At 36.3% G+C, this 27379-nt stretch overlaps 1 protein-coding gene across 2 annotated transcripts in view; it reads left to right on the forward strand.

Moving 5' to 3' along the window:
• Nucleotides 1-27379, forward strand: part of DOCK4 (dedicator of cytokinesis 4) — a 352968-nt gene that overhangs the window by 269507 nt on the left and 56082 nt on the right. Inside the window, exons 28-35 of one of the 2 annotated variants that reach the window (XM_063446880.1) lie at nt 3411-3486; nt 6160-6260; nt 7247-7305; nt 8188-8336; nt 12211-12296; nt 19241-19267; nt 20337-20432; nt 26903-26963. In XM_063446880.1, the coding sequence (XP_063302950.1) occupies nt 3411-3486; nt 6160-6260; nt 7247-7305; nt 8188-8336; nt 12211-12296; nt 19241-19267; nt 20337-20432; nt 26903-26963 (655 nt within the window). The remainder of the gene's footprint in view (nt 1-3410; nt 3487-6159; nt 6261-7246; nt 7306-8187; nt 8337-12210; nt 12297-19240; nt 19268-20336; nt 20433-26902; nt 26964-27379) is intronic. The other variant, XM_063446881.1, reaches the window with a different exon arrangement.

Below are 27379 nucleotides of genomic sequence, written 5' to 3' on the forward strand. Positions count from 1 at the left end.
ATTTACACAGGGAAATTAAAACATCTTGAACAGCTCACGAGTCACACAACTCATACAGGGAACCAATTATTTCATTATCGTCAATTATCACACTTTGTCGCATCTCAACAACTCCCACTTAAAGCAGACAGACAACTAACAAAATTTGAACTATTGTGCTCTACTCATTCGATCTCAAAAAAGATTCTATCGACCATGTACTCATTAATAAGGGAGTTACGGGACACAGAGTTACCAAACTACACCTCTAAATGGACAACTGAACTACAATTAGCTTTCACCCCCCATCAATGGCAAACAATCCTCTTGACCGCCCAAAAATCCTCCACTTCCCTTGCAGTACGAGAAAGTAACTTTAAACGGATATTTTGCTGGCACTACACACCAACCAAAATTCACAGCGCTTCACCAGACCTATGCTGGAGATGCGGTCAGGGATCGGTTCACCATGCCCACATCTGGTGGCAATGCCCTTTGATTGCCAAATTTTGGAACAGGATCCAAAAAATCGTACAACACATTCTACAGACCAATATCCCACTAGCTCCTGACAACTACATTTTTCTTTTACCAACACCGGGCTTGCAGAAACACGAAAAAGACTTATTCAATCACCTAGCTATGGCCGCCTCCCAGTTGGTTCCCACACATTGGAAGCTACAAAAAGCTCCCTCCATGAGGGAATGGATTCAGAGAGTAGAGAATACTAAACTGATGGAAGAACTGACACACGCCAGATAGGGTAATATGACTAAATTCACCAGGATTTGGAAACCTTGGGCAGAGTTTATCAACACCAACCAAACAATGTAACTCATAGATAACCATTTACACGCAGAACTCAACTCGACAAATTCGAAACACACTACAGATACGACTACCCACAACCCAAACACACACAAAATCATTCAACCTCCACGGAGTAATTCCGTACAACAAACTGACACCTCTTTTTAAGTATTTTTAAGTTTTATTCTTTAAATAAACACGAGCTGATATCAATAACCACGTAATTAGACTATAGATTAAATTCCTTACAAGTAGACGAATTCACTAAGACAACAATTAGCGACTTATACTACACCCCTATACTATACCAATCTACCAAGGCAAAAGATCGCCTTACAGACCCAATTCCAGACCAAAACCTGAACTTATCTTTACAATATATTGAGGTAGATATAAGTTACTAATCTTAATCTTCAAACTTCAGTATTGCAAATACGTACATTTCACGCACTCTATTCCAATGCTGTCATTTTTGTTTCAATCTCAGCTTTCAAATCTATGTATAGCTCCAATGTTAAGAAATTCTAACGCACTCCACATGTCTTCGCATTGTAAACTGTTTAATATACTGTTTTTGTATGGTAACCTATTTTTGAACGTACCTCATTGTTTTGCTGTACATTATTGGTTGTATCTGTACCAATTTTTTTATGCTTCCGATATTTACACCCATGTATGTAACACTGTTATATTAAAGTGAAAACAATAAAAAAACTTTAAATAAAAAAATAAAAAATGTTAGATACTCTGTTTTTAATATAATTGACAGTTTTATTGGGCAAATATCTGTAGAATATATTATTTTGCTAAATAATTCTAAAATCTTTACTTGTGTATGCATCTTAATCCTATTGTTCTACATGAGAGTTGTATTCTCTGTTATTTTTTAATATTTCAAATCGGTTTGAAGGTATAGTATAGGTGTTAAATGTTTATTACAAGCACCATGACCAATTCAGTGAATGAAGTAGTCATGGTGCCTTGATTTTGTATGACTACATTGCGCATACGGAATTTTAAATCTCTGCTACCAGAGGTGTAGCTCCACCTCTGGAAGTGTCATTGCGTCATCATTAGCCAGCCTCGAGCAATAGTTCCGGGATGACTACTGTAAATTCTGTGCAAATTTTCATTCAGTCAACTGATGTTCTCAGCCAGTGACTGGCAACTGGAATGGCATCCAGCTTCTGCACCTCATCAGTGCTAAAAAAAGACCAGGAAAACAGGGACCCAGAAAAGGAGGCAAACCATTATTACATCTTTTGTTCCATTACCAGGAAACCGGGCAAAGGTACTCCTATCATCATAACTGCTACAGTAGACTGTAGTGGTTATTATGCTTGGATTAATCCTTTAAAAGTACACTCCAAGTACCATAACCACTTATGATAACTATTTGAGTTTGTGACACATGCAGCTCCCCTGTCCTTTGTCTTTTTGCATGTGTTTCTTTATAACAGTAGTTATAACGTTCATATTTTATTTACATTTTTTTTATTGTCATACTAAATGATATCAATGTTGATTCAGAAGAAAAATAAAATATCTATCTGAAAATATTTTATGTAAAGTTTGTGTACACAAAGTAAGAGGGAAATAATCGTCTATGGAAGGCATCGAATAAATACCAAGTTAACTCTCACCAGATGTGTGGAAAAAGCCCTTGTCAGCAAAGATTTGTTGCTATTAAGATATAATATTTTTTGAAAGGGGAACAACTGGTTTGGTTTAGTTTAATATAAAATCGGTGTACCAGATGTGCTAAATACATGCAGGTCCCAATCACTGATCAAAGCTTAAGACTTGATTGATTTTGCTATTAGTATGCTATCCGGAAGAACGGTTGATATCTTCTCATTTTGTAATGTGGCAATTGTGCCAAAATTAGCAATTTGACCTCTTGTCATGTGGAGAAGAGCATTTATTCTAAACCATGCCCCCAAGGAGGAAGAAGGCTCTTCTAATTCAATGTTAAGGAGTGAATTAGCTTTGCCACTCATGCGACCAATTAAAAAGTCAAAATCGAATGCTATTCAGCTATATACAGAGCTCTGATTACCATTTCCTGCAGCTGCTCTGTGTCGCATCATGCCAACTGGAGGCCATGCGCGTCATCACATGGGCATAAGAGATGCTCTCAGGATCAGGTTGGCTTGATTAAACATGAAAGAGAACAAATATTAACCAGTTGTCACAGCAAATAGCTGCTTAGATACATAAATATCCAGATGTATTTCCTGTTCTAGGTTAGCCACTAAAATAATATTTGTCCAATTGACTTGGCCTTGCTATCTTACGTCTTGCTACCTTCATGCATTCAAAGTTGTTGTAAATACAGTCTCTAATATAAAAAAATCAATTGAGGTAAATTAACATTATTCTTTTTACTGCCGGATGGTTAGATCTCTTATGGAAATGTAATTGATTTCAAATTTTATAACATGTGTTTTTGTTTTGTTGTTTTTTGTTTTTTATTAGGACCGATTTGGTATTTAGATGTACTTTCTTCTTTTAACATGCTATTATATTATATATATATATATATATATATATATATATATATATATATATATATATATATATATATACTGTTTTCTAAATAATTTTTTTTTGGTTTTCAGTGTCATCATTACAACAGTTCTGTATCTTTCTGATGCTCTTCGCAAAAACTTTTTAAATGAAAGTTTTGATTATAAGGTACGTCCTTTATCATTTGTGATTAAAAGAACAAAAATAGCAAATTGATTTTGCTTATTATTATTATTATTATTATTATTATTATGATTAAATATCCCCTGAATCCTGTCTTCCTAGTCAGCCTGTGCATACATTTCAACACACACACACACACACATATAGTACTTTCTCTTGAGCAGAATGTATGTGGGGACACGTGTTGGGTTGCTGCTTGTGATGTTGAATGTATGTGGGGACACGTGTTGGGACGCTGCTTGTGATGTTAAATATATGTGGGGACACGTGTTGGGTTGCTGCTTGTGATGTTGAATGTATGTGGGGACACGTGTTGGGACGCTGCTTGTGATGTTAAATATATGTGGGGACACGTGTTGGGTTGCTGCTTGTGATGTTGAATGTATGTGGGGACACGTGTTGGGACGCTGCTTGTGATGTTAAATATATGTGGGGACACGTGTTGGGTTGCTGCTTGTGATGTTGAATGTATGTGGGGACACGTGTTGGGACGCTGCTTGTGATGTTAAATATATGTGGGGACACGTGTTGGGTTGCTGCTTGTGATGTTGAATGTATGTGGGGACACGTGTTGGGACGCTGCTTGTGATGTTAAATATATGTGGGGACACGTGTTGGGTTGCTGCTTGTGATGTTGAATGTATGTGGGGACACGTGTTGGGACGCTGCTTGTGATGTTAAATATATGTGGGGACACGTGTTGGGACGCTGCTTGTGATGTTGAATGTATGTGGGGACACATGCGGGGGACACTACTTGTGGTATTGTGTTAAGGGAGGCTGCTTGTGTTATTACATGTTTGTAGGCACCTAGCTTGTGGGGTTGAGCTGAAAGGGTAGGTGCTGTTGTTTGCATGTGGGTAGGCTTTATAGTGGGGGGAATAAGGGCTGTAGTGTGTGAGGGGTTTGTGGAGGGGGGAATAGTTGCTATAGCATGTGATAATAGAGGTGGAATGGGGTGTGCATGTGGCAGGATAGAGGCTGTAGTGTGCATGGGGGTATGTGCAGTAATGTGTTTGTTTGTGGATGATAGGGGCTAGATTGTGTGTGATAGGTTGCAGTGTGGAGATATAGGGGCTGTAGTGTAGCATGTAGAGGAAGATAGGGACTGTAGTGTAGGAGGATGGGGCTGTAATGGTAGGGGGTTGGTGGACTGTAGAACAGTGGGTAGAGACTGTAGTGTAGAGAGAGATGGGCACTTTCTTGTGGGAGGATGGGTCGGTACTGTACAGTTAGAGGCTGTAGTGTACAGGTTAGAGGCTGTTGTGTAAGGGATTGGGCTTTGTAGTGAAGGGAGGTTGGGGGTTTTAGTTGTAATGTGGGAGGATAGGGTAGGGGATAGAGGCTATAGTGTAATGCGAGATAGAGGTTGTAGTTTGGGGAAAGGTTATGTAGTGTAGAGGTGTGGGAGGTAACTGGGGTGTGTAACATAGTGGAGGACTGGGACTATAGAGTATGGGGCAGGGGCTCTCTGTTTGTGGGACATTAAAAAAAAAAAACGTGTTAAAAATTAATGCATTTTATTTTTCCTTCTTCTTACTTATCATGAGGAAAGGTGTAAAGTTTTTTTCTGGTGGTCCAGAATTACCCTCGGCTGGTGCAGACACTGCGTGGTCAGTGCTGTGCTCCCTGGGCAGGCACTAGTAAATATTCAGAGTACTGCCACGGCAAAGCTTTGATCCACTCCAGGGAGCACTAAGCTCTCCCACAATACAATCTTCCTGGCACCTACTTTGCAGACCACTGGTCTGCTGGCATCAGAGACTAGCTGTCTCTGAAACTGCTGTGGTGCCCCATAAGACAGGCACCCAGTGGTGCCTCTGCTTGGCAGCTTTAGTATGCAGGACATTTTGAGGGAGCGGTGGTAAGTACTGCTTCCTCATGCTCTCTTTGGCCACAGAACTCCTCAACTGACTTCATCTGACACCTAAACAGAGTGCCTTTGGGGTGTATGACCTGTGTGGTTGCCATGGTGCCCTGTGCGGCCGCACAGCTTGTAAACCCGGATTTGCGGATTGCTGTTAGTTAGATCAATTGTCATGCATTATGGGTGAAACAATATCCCTTCAGGCAAACTGTGATTTAAAGGAATTCTCCAGTGACAGGAAAACATATCCTGCAGTGCCCCTCTCCCTCCCACCCCCCATCCCATGTTGCTGAAGGGATTAAACCCCGGAGAGACATTGGTGCTGGGTCAGGCTCCGCCCACCCTCCTCCCGCGCCGACATAAGCCGGCAGGGAAGACCTAACGCGCATGTGCGTCAATGGCAGAAGTGGTCTGGAGTATCCCTTTAAGGAATCTTTTTTTTTTTTATGTTTAAGTTGCCAAATTAGGATGAATTCGTTTGTTTTATGGCATGTATTAAAAATAAAAACTAGAAAAGCTCAGGCATACTTTTACAGAAAATGCAAAAAATATATATATTTATTTAGAGCAATTCTGGGCTAATTTCTAAAAGTGGAATTATCAACTGAAACATTCAAATGGTTTCCATGGTGACTGCTAAACTTGCACAACTTTACCCTTGAATGCTTTTTCTACAAAACTTTGGATGTGTCATTAAATATAGATTAATAACATTTTACTATAAAAAAATACAATTAAAAAATAACTAAGTACAAAACCCATGTGTGACTCCATTATATTTTTGCCCTATAGATTTGGGACTCCTACTTTTACTTGGCTGTGATTTTTATAAACCAGTCATGCTTGCAGTTAGAAATGTTTACACCATCCAAAATGAAGAAAGTCCTGGAGAAGTAAGTGTTTTGTGTTTTTATCTGTGTTTGTGGAGTACACAAAAATGTAGCACTGGTTTTATCTACTTTGTTAATGATAAGCTTTCATTCTTTGATGTTCAGGATATTAAGCATTTGCTATGAGAAAATTCTTCAATGTGTAATATTCTCTGCCTTTGAATAATCTTTTTTTTTTTCCCTACTGGATTGTGCCTTTTTCCGAGTTTGTCAGTGTATTGTATATATGAGTGTTTACCAGATCTCTTGTAAGATTTTTATGAACTCGAGTTCATGTAAGTAGTCTATCCTTCTGGGACCCAGCCATTAACTTGTGTCCTCTGTACTGGACAGTTCGTCCACATGCACCTCCTTTTATTCTTTTGAGCTACTCTATCAATCTCTGCTGTATTGTAAAGAGGACATTGTAGGACTTCCGGTGATATGTCAAGTGAAAGGCTAGGATGCTGGGAGCTTCCTTTTCCGTTTCTTCAAAATGAGAGAAGGCAAAAATAACCAGCCCGCCAGAGAGTAGTAAAAGTTACTTTTTTTCAGATATAAAAACTGGAGATACGTTCTTGAAGAATTAAATATCTTTACATTAGACAAAGTCATAGGTAAAACGTAGACTATTTGAAGTCTAAGATGCCATCAAGAGAAAGTATGTGTAGAATCATGATGGGTGATTTTGAAGGGTACATGTTTTGTAATTAGTATGTGAGACAGACTTTTCTATGCATGCCAGTTAATTGTTATTTTTCCTTAATTTGAAGAACTTCGTTCAGTTACGCTCACGAATTACAATAATGCTATGTTACATTACATCTGTATCTCAACTCAGGGCGACAAAGATTGTCACAGAACAGCTGCCAAAAGAGTAGGCTGAATGTGAAGTTAATGTTAAACTTGTTTTAATCACAAAAGTTATATATGTCACCAGGCAATGCATGTATATTGTAAGGCATCTTATGGTTGTCATGTGTAAAACTCTTTTCTGTTCTTTATTTAAGATATGGAGACATGCGTGTAACGATGGGATGTGAAATCTTCAGCATGTGGCAAAATTTAGGTGAGATAAATTGCTACATATTGCACAATGCATTGGACGTAGAAGAATGATGTAATCTACTCTTTGAAACACCCATATGCCTGTTTTATTTTCTATGGTGCTCTGTGGGTTTATAATTTGATATTTTACTATTGGTTTGTAAACCAGTATATAATAATAAATTCAATGTACTAATAATTTCCAATATAACTGTTATGTAAGAATTTGTTTTGCAAGTTAAGCCTGATGGTCACTCTTTTATCTGTGTGATTTAGTTAGCGTTAGCCTCTTTACTTTAATATGATAATAAAACAGGTGATGGGACTTAGAACTAACTAGTGCTTCAGAGATAATGCTCTATGTATTTCATGTCTTAGAGTAGCTAAATATTGACAGTTACTAGCATAGATACCAGACATTCATGTTTTTCTTAACTTTAGGTTATTGAAGTGGTTAATAGATCTTGCCACTGTAGTCTCAATGCTAAATTATCTAAAGTTAAGTATTTAGAAGTTAAATCACCCTGTTTATGTAGCCCTAGCCACACCTCCTCTGGCAGAAACTCACATAGCTTCCTTACACACTTCCTGAAAAAGAAGTAAAAAAAAATTCAGCTTCCCTTTAGCAGGGAAAGGTGAGTACTACTTTCCCTCGCAGGAGCTGACTTCTTCTTCTGGACGGTCCTTTTCTGGTCCTGGTATGATAGAACAGAGGTCTATGGAGGTTCCCGCAAGACCGTGGGAATCTATATTTTAGTTCGGATTTTGTATTTAATTTTTGGCACCAGAGATTTTTTTTGGGGGGCAAACAACAGGTATTGAATGTTCTACTATTCTCAGAAGTAATTTCCTTAAAATGTGAGTTACAAATTATTTATTGTAGAGCTATAACATTTTCTTTCAGGAGAGCACAAGCTACATTTTATCCCAGCTTTGATTGGTCCATTTTTGGAGGTAACACTGATACCCCAGCCAGACCTTCGGAATGTTATGATACCTATTTTCCATGATATGATGGACTGGGAACAGAGAAGGAGTGGCAACTTCAAACAGGTACTTGAAATCTGGGTAACACCAAGCTTAGATAGCAAACTAATTCCAGCTTGTTGGGTACAGATAATCAATCTGGTCAAATTAATGAGGCAAGACAAAAGAAAAAGAAAGTTTTCGTCAGATTAGCTGATTAATGTGTTTTACCTTAATAAACTTCTGGCAGTGTTTCTTACATTCTAGATAGATCCTTACTATACTAGCAAATGTATGGCAATTTAGCCACTGCAACATCAGTGTGTTAAGCTCCAGAAATGTTGAATTAATCCCAAGATTTTCGAAAAGCTCAGTCTTTTTTTGGTGCTCTTAGCTTCACAGGTGTTCATTAAGAAATGCAACATACAATATGGATAATTTGTAGTGTGCAATAGTTTTCAATTATACTCATTAACTAAACTATGTGATTTAAAGTAAAAAGCAATCAAACCAAAAATAGACGGTTTATCATATCAGTATCCCCCCACCCCCAAATTTTTTAAATTACTAGAAACCAGCAACAAATTCAGTAAATGTTGTTTTGTGATAACTTTCCAGTACCTCTAATAACTATGGTATAGAAATCATGAAACTTTGTATGTCAGGGTTTCACTTACCACAAACTGGTCCTACCTAATCCCCTAAGGTACACTTACCACAAACTGATCCTACCTTCATTGCCTGGTCCTCCCTTCATCCTTTGAGGTACAAGCAGTGTCCATCATCTGGTTGGGTCCCTACTGGGCTGGCCACATCACTTTTAAGAATAATGGGTTATGGCAGCTTCCATAAAGGCCACATGTATCTCTTCATGGGATATGACTGTGTTACATATACATAGGGGCATGGCTTACGTGGCACACATGTGGCATGATTACAAATATTGGTAGCGTGGTCAACCAATATAACAAAGAAATACACCTTATACACACACTTATATACAATGATACTTATCAGTGGTAGGTGAAATACAGCCTCCCTCAGATCGCTCCCAGCTAGCAATCAACTTCAATACCAATATATACAAAACACAACGAGGGAACCGGCTGGTAGCCTAAATTGAGATAAATACAAAAACAAAATATAGTGTAATAAAGTTTGACAGAAATATCATTTGCGCAATATGAAATGCACTCACAGGATCTTGGACAGTTCAGGCATATATGGTGCCTCCCCTGATGGTATGGGGGGCTGGGGGGAATTCCCCTGGACACTTCCCTGGATCTTTCCACCAAAAAGCAGGACTCCGGGTGAAGGTATGAAAAAGCGGCTTTAATTTTCAATAAAATATATAAAAAATAAATACAATAGAGGTCCTTTGGTAGCGTGGTGTTGACAAGTTGGCCTCATGCTCTCTGCCCCATCAAGTAAGCACATATCTGCTCTTCATGGTGTAAGCAGGTAAATATAACGTGTGCTCTATTTTAGTTTCCTTTCCCAAGCCTTCTATTCTCTCATATGTTTATTGTCTACCAGGCCTGACTTTAAACTGTTGCCTGACCACATTTATGGATTAAACCTTTGTATTTTACCTTGAAAATACTTTTCTGTATTGTGTATTATCCTGGTGCACAAGCTACCAGTCATGATACCACTTCCTGAGGCCAACTGCAACAACCCTGACAGTATAGCAATGATTTATCTCATTAGCAAACAAAAACATGCAATTGATTAAAAAGAAAAAAAAAGTGGTAAACTGAAGCAAGACTCAGTGGTAATCCCAGAGCTGAATTAAGCTAATAAACATAATATTAGAGCAAAGTAACCTGTATTTATTTTGACCAAACATTTTTGACACTCCAATACGTTTTCCATTTTTCAGCTCAGAAGCATGTTAAGTGTTCCAAGTATTTTTGCAGCTCCCACTCGATTTTTCTCCTGCTGCTTCGAACCATTTCACTACACCCACCATCATGCTGCTCCATAGGAACATCGATTTGAAACATTGTTTAATGCTCACAAAATAAATGACTTTGATTTCTTTGCAGGATCAGTGGAGTTAACCCTTGAACTGATCCTCTTAATAGGTCGTCTGAGCATTTACGTAGGCATTCTTTGAAGAAGTAATTCGTAGGTTCTCAAAATAACAGTTATTTTCCAAATTTTTGGTCTAAGCTTTAGAATATTCCTACTTGCTAAACCAGCAGCACGTTCAGGGACTTCAAATGTGAAAATGACCCCTATTTGTTCCTTTTTGGAGACAGATTAATTATAATGGGTTTTCCCATGTCTGACACCTTAATCGAAGTAGCTCAAAACTATTGAAGACTCCAGACAGTGCTACGTTTGTGTGTTTTTCTGATTTGCTCTTAAAATGGGATTTCCACTGGTGTAATTACAACTTTACCTCGTTTTCTTTATGTAGCACATATTATACAATCAATAAAATCACAGAGATTCCTTTTCCCTCTCATGGAAGAGTGGAGCCCATCATGGCCCATTCTAAGTTGTGCCATTTCTTAGAAAGGACTTTATTAGTTATTTTTTTTAGTAATGCCACCTCTTTATATGCTCCTCGTGTTACATCCATCCTGGCAATACAGTTAATTTATAAAAAATGTATCCCAAATGTGATCCTTCTTGTGACAGACAAAGTATGTATGTAGGAGTAATTTAATAGAAAATGCTTAAATACAATATCATTCACAAAGTCCTCGGGTAATTTACAAGCCACTGGACTTCTAATAAACTTGCATGATAATGTACCGAGAGAAAATTACTCCTACTTACATGACTTTAGTAAATAGAACAAAGAACAAGGCTATGGATGAATTCTTTGCTGATTGTCCTTATGAATTTTTTATGGTATTCAAGGTATCACAATTGTGCACCTATCTATATGGTCCATAGTTTAAGAACACTGCTTAAGCAATCCTACAGATTAGAGAAAGTTGGGTTTTGGTTACTGAAGGTAACAATGTAATGGGTTGATGAAGTTTAGTGGTACACACTTTCATATAAGAAGAGAGGATAACAGCCAGATGTACTGCTAGCATCCAGGAATACTTTATTTATATAAAACTAAACTGCTTTACATGAATTGGAAGATCTGAATAGCTTCAATGACTAAGTAAGGTTAGATGAGACTGGGAGTGCTTGTAAGGTGTGCCTTAGATATATACTGTAGTTGTTTTGATGGACATTAATTAGTGAATTGATATTGTGGGTTTTAAAAGGTATTTATTTACAAGGTGTGGAAACCAAACAAGAATCCCACGGGGTGTTGTAGAGCATTGCTTACAATTAGTGGGCTCTGGAGAAGTCTTGTGAGTTAGAATTAAAGGCGGAAATAAGAACAGTATATATCGTAAATGATTAAAACACAGAATGGTTAGGAAGTTTCCAGTCTGGTATAAAATGGTGCAATATGACACAAAATACACGTGTCTGTAAACTAAAATGACTTAATAATAGTCTTGCACCATGCAGGCTCTATATCGTTGTTTTTTTAAAAAGCTCCTGTCATGTTTGACACCCACCTGCATTATAGAGGAAAACATGGACTATTAGCAGAGAACATTAGAAAGGAATGTGCCGAAATGTGCTCTACATGAGAACAAGCCCTGCAGTTAAAATTAAAGCAATCTACTTGGGCTGCACTTTTTTCTTTCTATTTTTTTAATTTTTATTTGCAGTTTGAATCCATATATAGCTAGCTGCCTTAGCAGCAGCAATTGCTAATGTTACCCAGCCTGTAGTTTAAAGTCACATTGCTCTGTGACAATTAGTCCTGATAGCATTCCAATGCAACGTTAGCAGCTTAACACGAGTGACAATGTGACCTATCAATAAGAGAACAGAACGCAAGCCTGAATCCGATTGACAAGAACACGCAGTTATACTGAGCCCTGAAGGAATTCTTGCAGAATGAGACACAGCATCTTTTATGCATCTTTTTAAGGTGGAAGCAAAGCTAATTGACAAATTGGATAGCCTGATGTCTGAAGGAAAGGGGGACGAAACGTATCGGGAGCTCTTCAACAGTATGTAAGTATTCAATTGAAATCATTATTCACCCGATTGAGATGCATGCAACCAAATATTCATTATAAAACAATGCCTTTTTCATTTTTTTCCTTAAATTTATGATTACTGCTCCATCAGGCTAAATGTGTTAATTAAGTCTGTATACGTTGCTGTGTTGTGCGCCCCGTGATTGTAGATTGCTGTGTTTATCTGTTAAGGAGTAATGCATTATTGAAAGAGATAGATATAGATGCTTATGTGTGGGTGGAGAGTTGGCGTGTAGTGTTTTGAGGATAAGGTAAGACAGGTAACCACAGATGCTTCATCAAATGTTTTTCTCTACAGATTTAAATACAGTAATGACGATTAACAAAAATATTTTTGCATCTCATAAAAATCTTTCAGCTGTTTAGGACTTTTTTTATGCAACGCTATTTTACTACAATCAGAGGTGACCATAATGAATGCATCATAATATATGTATTTTTTGTGTGTGTCTATATACATATGTACATATATATGAGCTTGCAGCTGTTGTTTATTTTTTTGCTGTTTTACGCAAATAACCACCTTCTAGGTTCTTGATGAGCATATCTATTTTCTTCCCTGCATCTCCAACAGTTTTGTTGAGATCCTTATCACTCGATTCATTGTATACAGTACATAAAATCTCTGTTCTGCTGTTGCTGCTGCCTTCTTATGCATTGCAAGGGATACTGTTCTTAGGAAGATTATTTTCTAAAAATTAGAACTGCTAATGACCCAATGTTAGATAAGCAGGCTTTTTTCATCACTTTTATTGACTATACTTATCGAGTCAAATAAGATTGTGTAGGTCCATATCAACTATCATGGGAAGATGTGTAAGGAGCAAATGGATAGAACACGGGCAGGCAACCTGCATTCCAGATGTTGTGGACTACTGGACTACATTTGTATAGGAGATGGAGTCTGCAACATATGGATTGCTGAAGGCTGCCTACTCCTGGGGTAGACACTCACTGGCCAACCACTTAAGGAATGTGTCTTCGTTGTCCACCGTATATGGTGCCATTCTTTTAAAGTCTTGCTAACTGATCATTTTTAATGCAGACTTTGAGCTGACATTTATTGTTAAACTTTCGAAGAATATTCCTGGAGAACTCATAAAATGCCACATTTTTTTTGGTAGCGGAAACTAATGTATGTCATAATGGAGTTTAATATAAACCGTATAAAATATTTGTATTCTAACATCACTTTATGTTAGCTGCCCACACTGTATCCTGATATACTATCCAGAGGGTAGTTATTGACAACAGCCCATCATGTGGGTAATTATAAGCACATTTGAAAAAGAGAGAATGATACATTATGTCAAGGGTATGCTAAAGCATATTGAGAAATGTATGAAGGCTGTTCAGAGACCATTTACATTTCTGCTGCAATCTGTTTTACTTCCCTTGTTCCTGAATATGAAACGGCTCTGGGTCTGATAGTGGGACAAATCTTCATAATTGACTATTTCTGCATTATCATAAATGTCTTGTTGCAATCAGCAGGTGAAGCCGGAGAGCATTTTCTGTTTTTTTTGATAACTATAATTCTGGGCACATTTATGAGAAATTCTTTATTAGCTATTACAACTTCCTGAAATCTACTAGTTCACGTTTTGCAGTGAAAATAAGTAAAAATGTTGTACGATTTCTTAGTTTTCCATCTTCTGATTTCTTCAGATGGGTCAAAATGGTAGTTTATTAAAAACACGAAAAAAAAGAAAAAAAATAATATTAATTTAAACATACACTTGTCGTGTAGAGATAAGCATATTTATAGAGATTTAAATATATACAATATAATGTATGCAACTATTAGCCATGCAACTTCCTATTTTACTGAAATTGCTGTAGAAAATATGCTTTATTTAGGTGGCTTTCATTCGTTTAATCTAATTTCTGTATTTTCGAGTCACTTACCACAATTTGATTTCAAGCTGTATAAGAAAATCCCTAGCAGTCAAATTTTATATTAACTTTATTAATTATGTTTCTTCTTTTAAGTTAAAGGGACACTATAGTCACCCAAACCACTTTGGTTCAATGAAGTGGTTTGGATGTGCATTGGTAATGCCGCTTTAACCCTGCAATGTAAAACAGTGCAGTTTTTTAGAAGCTGCAATGCTGACATTGCTGGATTAAGTCCATCTCTTCTTGAGATGCTTTCTCCTCCAGACCAAGTAAAACTCTAGAGTTTGGCCAGGCATGTGCATCTCCAATCCATTGCTTTTTTTATGAGAAGCAATGGATTGGAGGATATCGCAGGTGATGTCACCTTGGATGGTGACATTACTGAAGGTGGAGACTGAGGTTGCAGCAGAGCAGTCCCAGTACAAACGGTAGTGGACAGAAGAGAACCTCTAGTCCCGAAATTAGGATTGTTATTTTTGGGACTACAGGTTCCATTTAAATGCAGTGGGTCATGGAAACTACAGAGCAGTAATTAGAATGGTGGACATAAGGATTGCGGCAAAAGGGGGATTTTTATTTAGAAGACCTCCCAACATTTAAAATGTACAAAGACGGACTTTAATTTTAGGGGTGTGAGTGAGAATGTGTGGCCATGGACAGGGCTGCTCTGAGACATTTTTGATGACTTGCTAATAATAATATATGCAAATTAAATGTATTTTAGATCTAGAACAACGTATCTTATTTAAAAAGACTGATTTCTAAACACATTTATTGTAGTTTAAAAACACATTAATGTGAGTACTTTTGCTGTGAAACTCTTTTATGCACTCTCATAGGCGAAAAAAATGGAGCTCATAGAAGAGAGGGAATTTAGAAAAGAAAAGAGGTACAGGGGGCTTGGATCTAAAATAGGGACATTTGGGAGGAACATTTACTGTTCAGTCCATTTTTAGTCTCAAAGGTTTACAGAGAAGAGTTCGTGAATCATGCAAAAGTGTAGAGTGCATTTGGATTTAGTTAATTTCAGCCTCTTTTTAACTCTATCAGCAAAAAGCAACTGATAATAATTTTATTTTTTTTCTAAATTTGTCTGGATGTAATGCCAGGTGAAATTCAAGCAGCAGAACCTGATAAACACGTCGGCAACTCAAGAAAAAATGAAAAGTGCATCGTTAGTCATGAAAAAAGAAATTAAAAAAAAAGGCCAGCGGGTGTCAATATAATCAGTGTATTAGTATATTTTAAAATCTCCCACTTGCCCCATTTGCCATGCTGCGGCGGTTCACTGTCATCAAAGAATAGGGAACGGGCAGCGATTGCTGCTATTGATTAACTCTAATCGAGGCTTTTGCTGTTACAATATGTCACAATGATTGACTTTGTAGTTCTAGTGGCGAACACAAAAAGTATACAGTGTTAAGTGTAGTGAGATATTGTTACTGTGCAGGTGCATATACCCCATTCCTATAATCTATATCGGGCATTAACATTTATTGTTCAGTCCATTTTATAATGAGAAGTTCTAAGCAGGCTTTCTTCCTGTAAAGAACACAGAGTTTCAAATAAAGTTTGGAGAACAGTTTTTTTTTTATTTTTTATATGTAAGCCGAATGAGAGTTTGTGATCTAACCACACACCAAGATAGGAACTTATTATGGCCAGGTTGTTAATAATACAATGTGCATGCCTTTGTTGGTTCTCCACAAATCTTATTATGGCATTGTGTTGCAGGCATGTATACTATGTTCCCCCTATATATAGTGACTTGCGTTACATTTTTTTTTTTTTTGCACAGTTTTTTTACCCTTACATTTACAAAGGGTTAATCTGTAAACAGCTTTAGAGTAATGATTTGGAATAATGTTTGATGGTGATACCTCACTACATTAATGTTGGTATTTCTGATCATGTTTAAAGGATCACTATAATGTCAGGAAAACAAACTTGTTTTCCTGACACTATATAATCCTTAGGTCCCCCCCTTGCTCAGGGCTCCCCTCCCGCTGGGCTGAAGGGGTTAAAACTCCTTCAGCCACTTACCTTTATCCAGCGCCGGGCTCCCTCAGCACTTGTGACCTCTCCTTCCCCTCCGACGTCAGCTCCCGACTGGAGCCAAATGCGCGGCCAGAACCGCGCGCACATTAAAAACGCCCATAGGAAAGCATTACTCAATGCTTTCCTATAGACGTTCTGTGTGCTCAATGCGATTTTCGCATTGAGCCTCAGGGAAGCACCTCTAGCGGCTGTTAGGAAGACAGACATTAGAGGCTTGATTAACCCTGCAATGTAAACAAAGCAGTTTCTGAAAGTGTTATGTTTTCAGCTGCAGGGTTAAAACCTGGGGGACCTGAAGTGGTCTGGGTGACTATAGTGGTCATTTGAACAGCTCTTTTTAAACAGTCTTCATCGTTATATATAGTTAAATAGGTTTGAAAGAGCAGTGTCATGTTAGCATGATGTTATTTTATTGATTTTTGTACATAAGTATATGATATATGAGGAATCTAAAATAGTTCAAGAGCAGCTCAGATCTAGGAAGGGACAAATGGAAAATTGGGTTGACAGTGAAAGTGAAGGAGCAAATCAGAGGAGTACCCACCATCTCATACCGCTTATAACTGTTGCAAAATTGTAGGACTGTAGGTTTTCCTGATGTTTTAGCCTTCAGTGAAAATCTGCTAGGCAGAAACCACCACTCACATTAGGGATGACCATGAGAAAGAGTTTCAGGTATAACAGTATCCATCGTGGTGAAGTTGTTCTTTTCAGAATTAGTAAAATCCATGCAATTCTGATGCAAAAGGCATGGATATTATGAGCAAAAGCCCCTCGAAGTGCTCAAGAAGCCATCCATGGATTTCTCATGGATTATCATGTACAGGTCAATTTCATGGACATCGTGAATGGATCTAAATTACAAAGTATTACTTCAAGATGTAGATTACATGCATTGTGAGGGATGGCATCTTAATCATGTGAGTGCAAATGTCATCTTTCAAAGGCTTTAATTACTTTGGAATTATTTAAAATCTATTTCTTTGTCTATACATACTTACAAATCAAATATTTAAGTAATTGTCTAGGTTACACAAAATGCATATTACTTGTATTGGGAGAATGCAATTAAAAACATGCATTCATTAGTTTTTCCGAATTTCCTTCCTAACTGCCTATAATCTTACCGTTTTAGCTGAAGAATTTGCTCCTTTTTGTCAAGCACAAACTTTATTGTTCGTGCTATACAGTGTCCAGTCAAATATTTCGTCTAGGAAAACATTTTCTAAACATGGTGCAAATATAAAATTTTATAAACATGTATTTAAATGAAAGTTTAGTTAATCTAACCTAAACACATTTGAAAGCTATACAAACATACATGAAGATAGATATTACAAAAAATAATAATAATATTTTACATAATTAAATAGTGAATATCTTACAAATTGTATGAAAAAAATACAATTACGTAGTGTAAATGGTCCCATGAAGATGCTTGTTTGATGCTGTCTAGAGGACTGCAGGCTTAAAAAGTCTTCTTTCTTCCTGGGAGAATGTCCACAGGCTCTTGTGTTATCCTCAGTCTTAGTGTAAGATAATTATCTTATCTCACACAGCAGGCTGCTGGCACAGGATACAGTTTCATGTAGATACAGTCATTTAACAGAACCCTGAATGCTTCACAGCTATGAGCAGGGAGATGAGAAGGGTCCCCAATCATCTGCATGTCCTAAAGTAAACACTCTGTGTACTGATACGGAACATAAGATAGAAAAACAATTGATATATAATTTTAGGAAGTTTGAAGAGTATTGTGTGATTGATAGCAAAGGGAGGTGTGGCTAATGCAGAGAATTGAGCAATGGGTCTGCTGGGGTTTTATTAAGCACAAGTGGTTTTGGTGTTCAGATTTGCTCTTTAAATAATCAACATGATATATTCTTGTCACAAAAGACCAATCAATATATGTTATTCAGACATCACGTTTGCTCATTATTTGGCTATGTAAGCTAATATAACAAATAGGTTATTCAAGTATAAATTAAATGTAAACACACAATAAACATATCATATGAAAACAAATGTTTTATTATATGCACGGTCAATTCATATTACAAGGGACCAATCAATATGGGTTAATGAAAAGTAAACAAAACATTTGTTCAGTATTCAGTTTATCTAAACTAATATAATAAGGAAAGCAGAAATTAATTGTAACGCACATGAAACATCTCACTTGAAAGGTAATAACTGTGCTAGCTGTAATTGAATGGAAACAAAAGATCACTAATATATCTATATATATACATATTATGAATTTCTTTGAAGTATAGATTTTGAGTCCTTTGTTTATCAGGGATAGTAGTGCTTTAACAATGCCATTACGGAACGTTCACCTAGGTTGGCAGGGTGTGTATAATAACATCTGGGCACTGCCAGTTGAACAGCAGTGGTTTAGACTAGTCATTTTTCTCCATTGTGTGTTAGACCTCAGTTCCATAATTCTAGTGGTGTCGAGAATGGGCATCCTTTTTCTAGATCTTATCCACAACGAAAGGGAAGAGAAATTGATATTGATTAATTGAAATAACTGGGACTGTTATTACAAGACTTACTGTGATTATAGCATTTTTATCACCAAAAAGGTGAAACAGAAATGTTTTAATTTCCCGGGCTTTCATCATTATCTTCAGATTTTGGATTTTGGTTTTGTAATTCTAGTGAGAACTCTGGCCCTTTATATTTATCTCACAAACTGAAATGATTGTTTCAAAATCACTTCAGTGAGAACAGTAAAACTATATAAACATGTAAGATTGTGTTCTCTCCCCCCCCAAAAAAACCCACATTTGAATATCGTCTGACATTTGTAATATTTTTTTCTTTTTAATCCTAACTTTTTTTTCCTTTTAACAAATTCATATTTCATGTCTTTTATTTACAAGCTTTGAATGTGTTTTTTTATTTTCCTTTTGTGGATAATCTGACATTATTTTTTGTCAATGCTTCCTGGATTAGAATTCCTCTATTCGGTCCCTACCCTAGGTAAGATACAATTAACCTGATGCTGTTACGTAATAATCTCAAGGTTTTGGGATTGTAAGATTCTCTGTGGGCATCTGGACGAATTTACAAAATGTACTGCAAGCGTTGTTTGTGAATATAACATGCAATAATACTTGAAAGATTAGAAATGGATAGCTGGAAGGTATTTATAAACAAGGCACCATCGGAAGACTAGAAAAAATTGCATGTACCATGCACAACTGTGACATAAGAAGAATATTACTGATAAACCTGGATGTTTCTTTATAACCTTAAAATTCTTGTTGTGGAAGCTTTTCTACCATTGTAATTGTGGTGTATATATTTTGGATAATGACCAAGACACAGCACAAAGCAGGCCAAAACAAGCACTCACTGTAGAGTAAAAATCTTTTATTGGCTGTAAACAAAAAAGCAACACAGGGAATCAACCCTAAAGCATTTCAGATCACTAGTACCTTAACCATAGGAATAAGAATACATTTTTACTTCTAACTTTATTGCATCATGCATCCATATATGAACCATCGTTTTCAAGGCTCGAGCGACATCAACTGATCAATTTCCAGTCTTTTCTTGCAAAAACATATAATATATAAACATATAACATATAACATATAAACATATAATATAACATATAAACATAAACATATAAACAGGCACTTGCATGATGTGTAGTCTATGTATGAATATTTTGGAGTTTGTGCCTTGTTTATACCTAACTTCCTAAGTATAAAATATCAACTGGCCCTTAAATGATAAAAACAAACAAGCAGAACAATCTATAAAAAACCACCGTTTATCTCCTAATTCTGCCTTTAAAAGTTTGTCTAAAACATTTGAATATAAAATTGATACCATTAATTAATTAATATGTTACTGCTTATATATTCCCGTTGTCCCAGTGTAGTAATACCCTCGGTATAATTTCTGCATAAATATATGCTGTTATAAAAAACAGAAAAGTAAATTTTCTTAAACTACGAATATTTAAATACATATCTACACATATCCACTTTTTACTCTGCTACCAAATCACCCATTTATTTATTCATTTATTTTCTTTCAGTTTATTAAAGAAAATTGAGCGGGAGACATGGCGAGAAAGCGGAGTGTCACTAATTGCCACTGTCACACGACTAATGGAAAGGTTGCTGGACTACAGGTGAGAGGCCGATAATTGCACCTGACTTAAATAAAAATAACGAGGTTTTAATTACAGTATATGATCATACGCTGCAAAAGACTGCCACCATTAACAAAGTATCCCTGGCAGGTCATAGTCCATACCAAGCTAATGACTGTTCTTATAAGATTAACCTACTTACATGGGACATCTAACCTCTTGGGCTTTAAAGGTTTAAATACAGCTTGCATTGAGACACCTGTGACAAAGAGGGGTACTATCATTGACCTGTGACAGAAAGGCTTATTGATCAGACTCCAATATAATATATATAATAGAAATTGAAAGGCTGCACTGACCAAAACATACGTTATAAGGTATAAGGGTGCTTCTTTGTCAAATATAAATATATAGCGCTACAAACACAGGGCTTATTCACTGATAAAGCATACTCTAATTTATTCAGTGCCATCTCAAACATATAAAACATTCAGGTATCACTGCAACATGTGGGTCCTAGTCATGGAACTTTATCAAGCACAGTGACTGTAGAATGTTGGAAATACAAATTACTGATAAATTGGATATGCTAGTTAGGCCAAGACGTGTAAGTGCACTATTTATCAGCTTATTTATTGGCTCTTTATTACCAATGATTGATAATACTTATATGTCTCAATATATCATTACAAATAATAAAAATATTATAGATAGTAAATAGGCTCTTCAAGCTGACATAACGTACAGTGAGATTTTTCCTTTCTTTTTTTGTAAACACATCTCACATTTTTGTAATTGTCAGTTAAAACAGGATAATTGTCTGTTAAATGTGACGGTGTAGAACAGATCAGATTAACATAGTAAGTCTTCACGTTAATGACAGTCAGCAGCTATTCCTGTATCTCCTGATTCATGTCTTATACTTTACAATCATAATCTTTCTATTTGCTTGAGAGAAGTCAGTTTCCACAGGTGCAATAAGTGACATTTTCTGAAACGGCAATGTTCTAAGCAGTCTAATCTCTATCTCAAAATGTTCCCATCAACTCTGATGTTAAGATCATGAAAGTATTATCACTTGTTGCATTCCCAGAATTGTTCTTCAGTGTTTTGCATATATTTATCTTTTCAGAATATTTGAATTGTCCTTTCATCTATTGAGTTTCAGATTAAGCGAGCTTCATTTCTCTCCTTTCTGGAGCTTCAAAGAGTAACAAACTTGTTTTTTGGTTCATATAGTGGCCCTCAATAACTGGCACACCTTTACCAAATCTAAATACGTTCTGAGGAGTCCTGATGGGTTGCCCATTACGTGGATCGCAAAGTATATACAATCACCAGATTTTTCTTTAAGCAGTAACTATGGCAACATACAAAAATGTGCATATTAAACAGGTCTAAAATGGAAATAAGAATACCTGTAAATAAGCAGGTAAACCTAGGCAACAGATTATTATGCATGAAACGTGGGACACAAATTCAACAATCCCCTTACTGACCTTTGCTCAATCTTAGAATGGGCACTCCAGCTTGCTGTAGTCGTTATGGTTTCAGGAGCGCCCTGGCACTTCTGCACCTGGGGTCCACGTCCACCACTAACACCAGGGACCCACCCAGAAGTTCTTATGTAGGAACTTCTAGTAGCTTTTCTGAGTGAAGTCCATTTCAAAGCTTAGGAGAGCTAATGGAAGCATTTGTCTGTCATTAGGAGGCAGGGAGCACTGCCTGTGAACCCAAGGTATTAAGTCAAACCAATATAAAACAGTTTGACGACTTACAATAGGGGAGAACAAGGACACTCTTCACACCATAGAAAGAAAGAGTTTAGGCGCTCACTAAAAAAAACAAAAGGCAGCAGTGAACCTGCAGGACTTCCCAATGCCTGCTATATGGTGAACAGAAAGGTGAAAATAAAAACAGTGGTAAACCGCACCAAAAATATTCAAATAATAATATCATACATACATATCGTTCTTGAGTGATACAGCATGTAGAAACCTCAAAACAGATAAGAGTAATAAAATAATAATAGTGCAGTATGTTTAAAGATATTATGGGTGGTGTAGTTATAAACAGAATAAACTGTAGATAAAAGGTAAACTCACACTTTGCAGAGCTGCTAATCCCCGTCTTAGGATCTGAAGATATTGGGATGTCCAAACTCGGCAGTCATATATATAAAAAAAATATAAACTCGGCAGTCATAAAAAAAAATACACAAACCAATGGTACAGTATCCCAAACCAAAAGTTGTATAAGAAAATAGAGGTATCCTACTTACAGTGTCCAGAGCAATGACTTGCTCTGGTGATGATAGCTTGTGGTGGTATGATCCCCACCAAAGGATATGTGGATGTAACAGGAAACTTGCAGCACCAGGAAATATGTAGAAGCCAAAGGATTTGGGTAAAAAGCTTCAATTTATTTCACAAAATATATTAAAAAACATGGATATAAAAAAATATACATAAAGCATGTAAGATAGCTTTAAGTCCTTCCCTTGACGCGTTTCGCCCGGGTTTGGGCTTTATCAAAAATGTGGGTGTCCTTGGCATTCCGCCCGGTTTATATAGGGGGTATTGATTCATCAATGTCGATCAGATGTGGTGCTGTTCTTCCTGTTTCCTGTTTGGTCGCGGGCGTCGACCGGAAATGATGCACCGCGACCACTGATGCATGATGGAAGATGTAGTTCATGCATATGTCTGTGGTGATAATAGTATTAGGTCGCGGCCGTCAACCGGAAACCGGAAGTGACGTGCCGCGAATTCCAATGGTTGCTGGGATCTGTAGTCTCTTAAGGCAACCATATTGAAATACATATTAAGAGGGCATAAATGCAATTAAATCTATTAACATTTTGTGTGGAGTGTGCAAAACATAGCATATAGTGATTACTCAATATGGGAGAAGCAGATTCTAATAGTCTATTGAGATAACTTTCTGGGAAATGTTTTATAAATAAAAAACTTTTTTAAATTAAAAACATACTTAATTACTTATTAAATATATATTATGTCTATGAGGAGCCATATTTGATAGGAACCATAGAATCATGTTTCTCTCAATATATAAAAACAGCCAATGTAGGAAATAACCATAACTGTGAGATGGGAATAATATAAAAAGAGAAAGGAAGCTCAAAAGAAAAAATTACTTCCACTAAAAAGAAAAAGAAAAAGATAGAATAGTAATTACTTTGGTAATAAAATGATGAATTTAGTATAAGGGATAGGAATATATAAAAAACATATATATATATATATATATATAAATTGTAAATTGAAAAAGTTATTATAAAAAGTTAAAAAGGTCGAATTCTGCATTTAATCATTTAGGGTGTAACGTATCCAAATAATACACCCATTCTATCTCTTTTTTGCCCAATCTTTTAATCATATCTCCACCTCTCCAGTATTGAGACATCTTGGTGATACCCATAAATGTTAGCTTGTGAGGATTATTATTGTGCATTTCAAAATGAGATGATACTAGGTGATTTTTAAAACCTTTTTCAATATTTCTACAATGTTCCTCTATTCGGGTTTTTAAAGGTCTTAAATGCCCTATCTATATTGGTTATTCTCTCTATGGTTTCTTCTATACCTTTTTTGTCGTATCCCTTTTCAATGAATTTTTCTTTCATTTCTTTCGCCTGGATTTTAAAGATTTCTTTATCTGAACAATTCCTTTTTAATCTTAGAAGTTGGCTTTTAGGAATACTGTTTAGCCAACTTTTATGATGACAACTATCTGTCTCAATAAAATTATTAACGTGAACCTCTTTAAAGTGTGTTTTAGTGCATAATATGTTATTGTTGATGTATATGTCTAAATCCAAAAAAGTAACATTAGTTTGACTAAAATCAGCTTTTAAAATGATACCATCATCGTTTTTATTTAAAAACTCTATGAATAGTTTGGCTGTTTGAAGTGGACCCTTCCATATAAATAGAAGGTCGTCTATGGCTTGGTAGAGAACCTGGTTGCCTACTTCCGATACATAGACTACCTTCTATTTATATGGAATTTATTTTTATTTTTTTTATTTATTAAACATTTCCCAGAAAGTTATCTAAGTAGACTATTAGAATCTGCTTCTCCCATATTGAGTAATCACTATATGCTATGTTTTGCACACTCCACACAAAATGTAAATAGATTTTATTGCATTTATGCCCTCTTAATATGTATTTCAATATGGTTGCCTTAAGAGATTACAGATCCCAGCAAACATTGGAATTCGCGGCACGTCACTTCCGGTTTCTGGTTGACGTCCGCGACCTAATTCTATTATCACCACGGACATATGCATGAACTACATCTTCCATCATGCATCAGTGGTCGCGGCGCGTCATTTCCGGGTGCTGCTGGTTTCCTGTTACATCCACATATCCTTTGGTGGGGATCATACCACCACAAGCTATCATCACCAGAGCAAGTCATTGCTCTGGACACTATAAGTAGGATACCTACATTTTCTTATACAACTTTTGGTTTGTGATACTGTACCATTGGTTTGTGTATTTTGTTTTTTCCCCCCATATATATGACTGCCGAGTTTGGACATCCCAATATCTTCAGATCCTAAGACGGGGATTGTACCGTACAGGCGCTATACAGCAGAGCTCTTAGCAGCTCTGCAAAGTGTGAGTTTGCCTTTTATCTACAGTTTATTCTGTTTATAACTACACCACCAATAATATCTTTAAACATACTGCACTATTATTATTTTTATTACTCTTATCTGTTTTGAGGTTTCTACATGCTGTATCACTCAAGAACGATATGTATGTATGATATGATTATTTGAATATTTTTCGTGCGGTTTATCACTGTTTTTATTTTCACATTACTCTTCACACCATAACCATTACAGCAAGCCAACCCCACTGACATGGTATACTCACCTCTTTATCCAGAACCCCATCGTTGTGAAGATAGACCGATGAATTATCAGACCTAGGGCACAACTGGTTTCCTCATGTTTATATATGTTGATGAAAACGCTTTGTCTGCAATGTGTGTGGACAGATTTAATATAAAATACACTGCACAAAAATTAAGACTGATGATTAGTTATGTTGTGGGATACTGATATAATGACTGACAGTCAGAGAGTTAATTTCTAAAGGGAATAGTTAACAAAGGAATAAACTCATTTAAATTAAATTTCTTTACTTGTGACTATATTGTCAGTTCCAGATAACTAAACTCTCTACTGTTGGGTATTTTCACAAAGCTCAAATAGCAGCATTTGGTACAAATTTGAGCTGAATGCCATACAAAGCATAGATATTAACTATGTAAAAAACAACAATTAGATTATTCACTAAAGTTTGATCTGTTGGAATTCAGAATAGATATTAAACTATAGATTAGAATAGCTGTATTGGAAAAGCTCTCTAAGTCTGCCAGGGTCTCAAATCAGCTATTTCAGACAAAAAATGTAAATTCACTTTTCTTCTCAATAATTCATCACACTTAGCGAATAACCTTGTCAATGTGCGTTTTACCCAAGCCTTCACTAAGTCGTTGTAAAAACAAAACAAAGCACTCTTTCAGTTTTTTTTAGCAAAGACCTATTTCTTGTGAACTATTATCTTGTATTAGCTGCAGTCGTCATGGTTAAAATGATAATCTGATATTCAAATACAATGTAAAAGATTATTTTACCTTATGTTATGTTACACAGATATAGATTTTTTTTATTTTTTTTTACATCTTTATAATGATTAGGTCACTGAATAGTACGTACCTCTCAACGTTTAAAATGGACAAAGAGTGACATTGTAGTTTTAGGGGTGTGAGTGGTGTGTGGCCAGGAACTGGGCTGTTCTAAGAAATTTTAGATGACTTACTATCAAGATCAAGAACAATGTATGTTATTTAAACATACTGATTTCTAAACACATTTATTGTAGTTTAAAGACATATTACTGTGAGTATTACTGCTGTGGAGCTCTGTTATACACTCAGACACACCAACAATATGCATCACTAAAAAGATGGATGTTAGGATAGAAAAGGGACAGAGGAATTTCGGCCCACAATAGGGACTGTCCCTACATGAGTACATTGGATATACCATTTTTTGTACTTACACTTATCGGTGTATATAGGGGCTCGTTGTTACTATTATTTACCTTGTCTGTGCTCCACTTATAAATCTGTTTTTTATTTGTATCGTAAGTGTGCTGGAGTGGTTATCTGGAGGTACAGCACTTAAGTGTGTAGCAGCATTGTCACTTACTGGTATACACCATTTTGCATGTTTGTTTATTTTTTGCACTTTTAAAGGAGACATTTTAGTTAGTTAGTTTAGCCATTTTTCTCTGCCCCTTTGAATGCCTTTTTAGTGCTTTTTACAATATTTTAAACTGTAGATATGATATTATACTCATGTTGCATTTGGGAGCTGATTTGGTCCATGATATATCTATGCTAGCTGTTTGCCAATAGTGTAAATCCATTCACCTTTTCTTAATTTAAAATTCTTTTCATTTCAGGGATTGTATGAAAATGGGGGAGGTTGACGGGAAAAAGATCGGCTGCACGGTTAGCCTGCTGGTAGGATATTCATTTTTCGTTCTTTACTTCTCCTTCTAAATGTACTCTTGCACTGATTTGTACACCATGGCATTTTCCATCCTATTTCACATGCATTCATTTTATCACCTTGTTAAAAGTTGCAACGTTAGCACAGAGCTTGAAATAAAAATGAAATAAATATATACAGAGAGAGAGAAAAAACAACCCGTAATGATCTAAAATAAGAGCATTTCCTGCAGTTAGAGAATAGCTGAAGCAAATCTATTTTGTCCTTCTAACCCAGGCAATTACTACCGAGCGGACCATTCAAAGCCTCGAGTTCTTTAATATGCTAACAATATGCTGTAGCAAACCGTACTCCGTGAAAAGGTTAAGTTGTGAACTTGTCTAAAATAATGAGATGCTGTTGCAGCCGTCATAGTGGCAACAGCAGG

This window comes from Pelobates fuscus, chromosome 3 (genome assembly GCF_036172605.1).
Source record: "Pelobates fuscus isolate aPelFus1 chromosome 3, aPelFus1.pri, whole genome shotgun sequence".
Taxonomy (NCBI): Eukaryota; Metazoa; Chordata; class Amphibia; order Anura; family Pelobatidae; genus Pelobates; species Pelobates fuscus.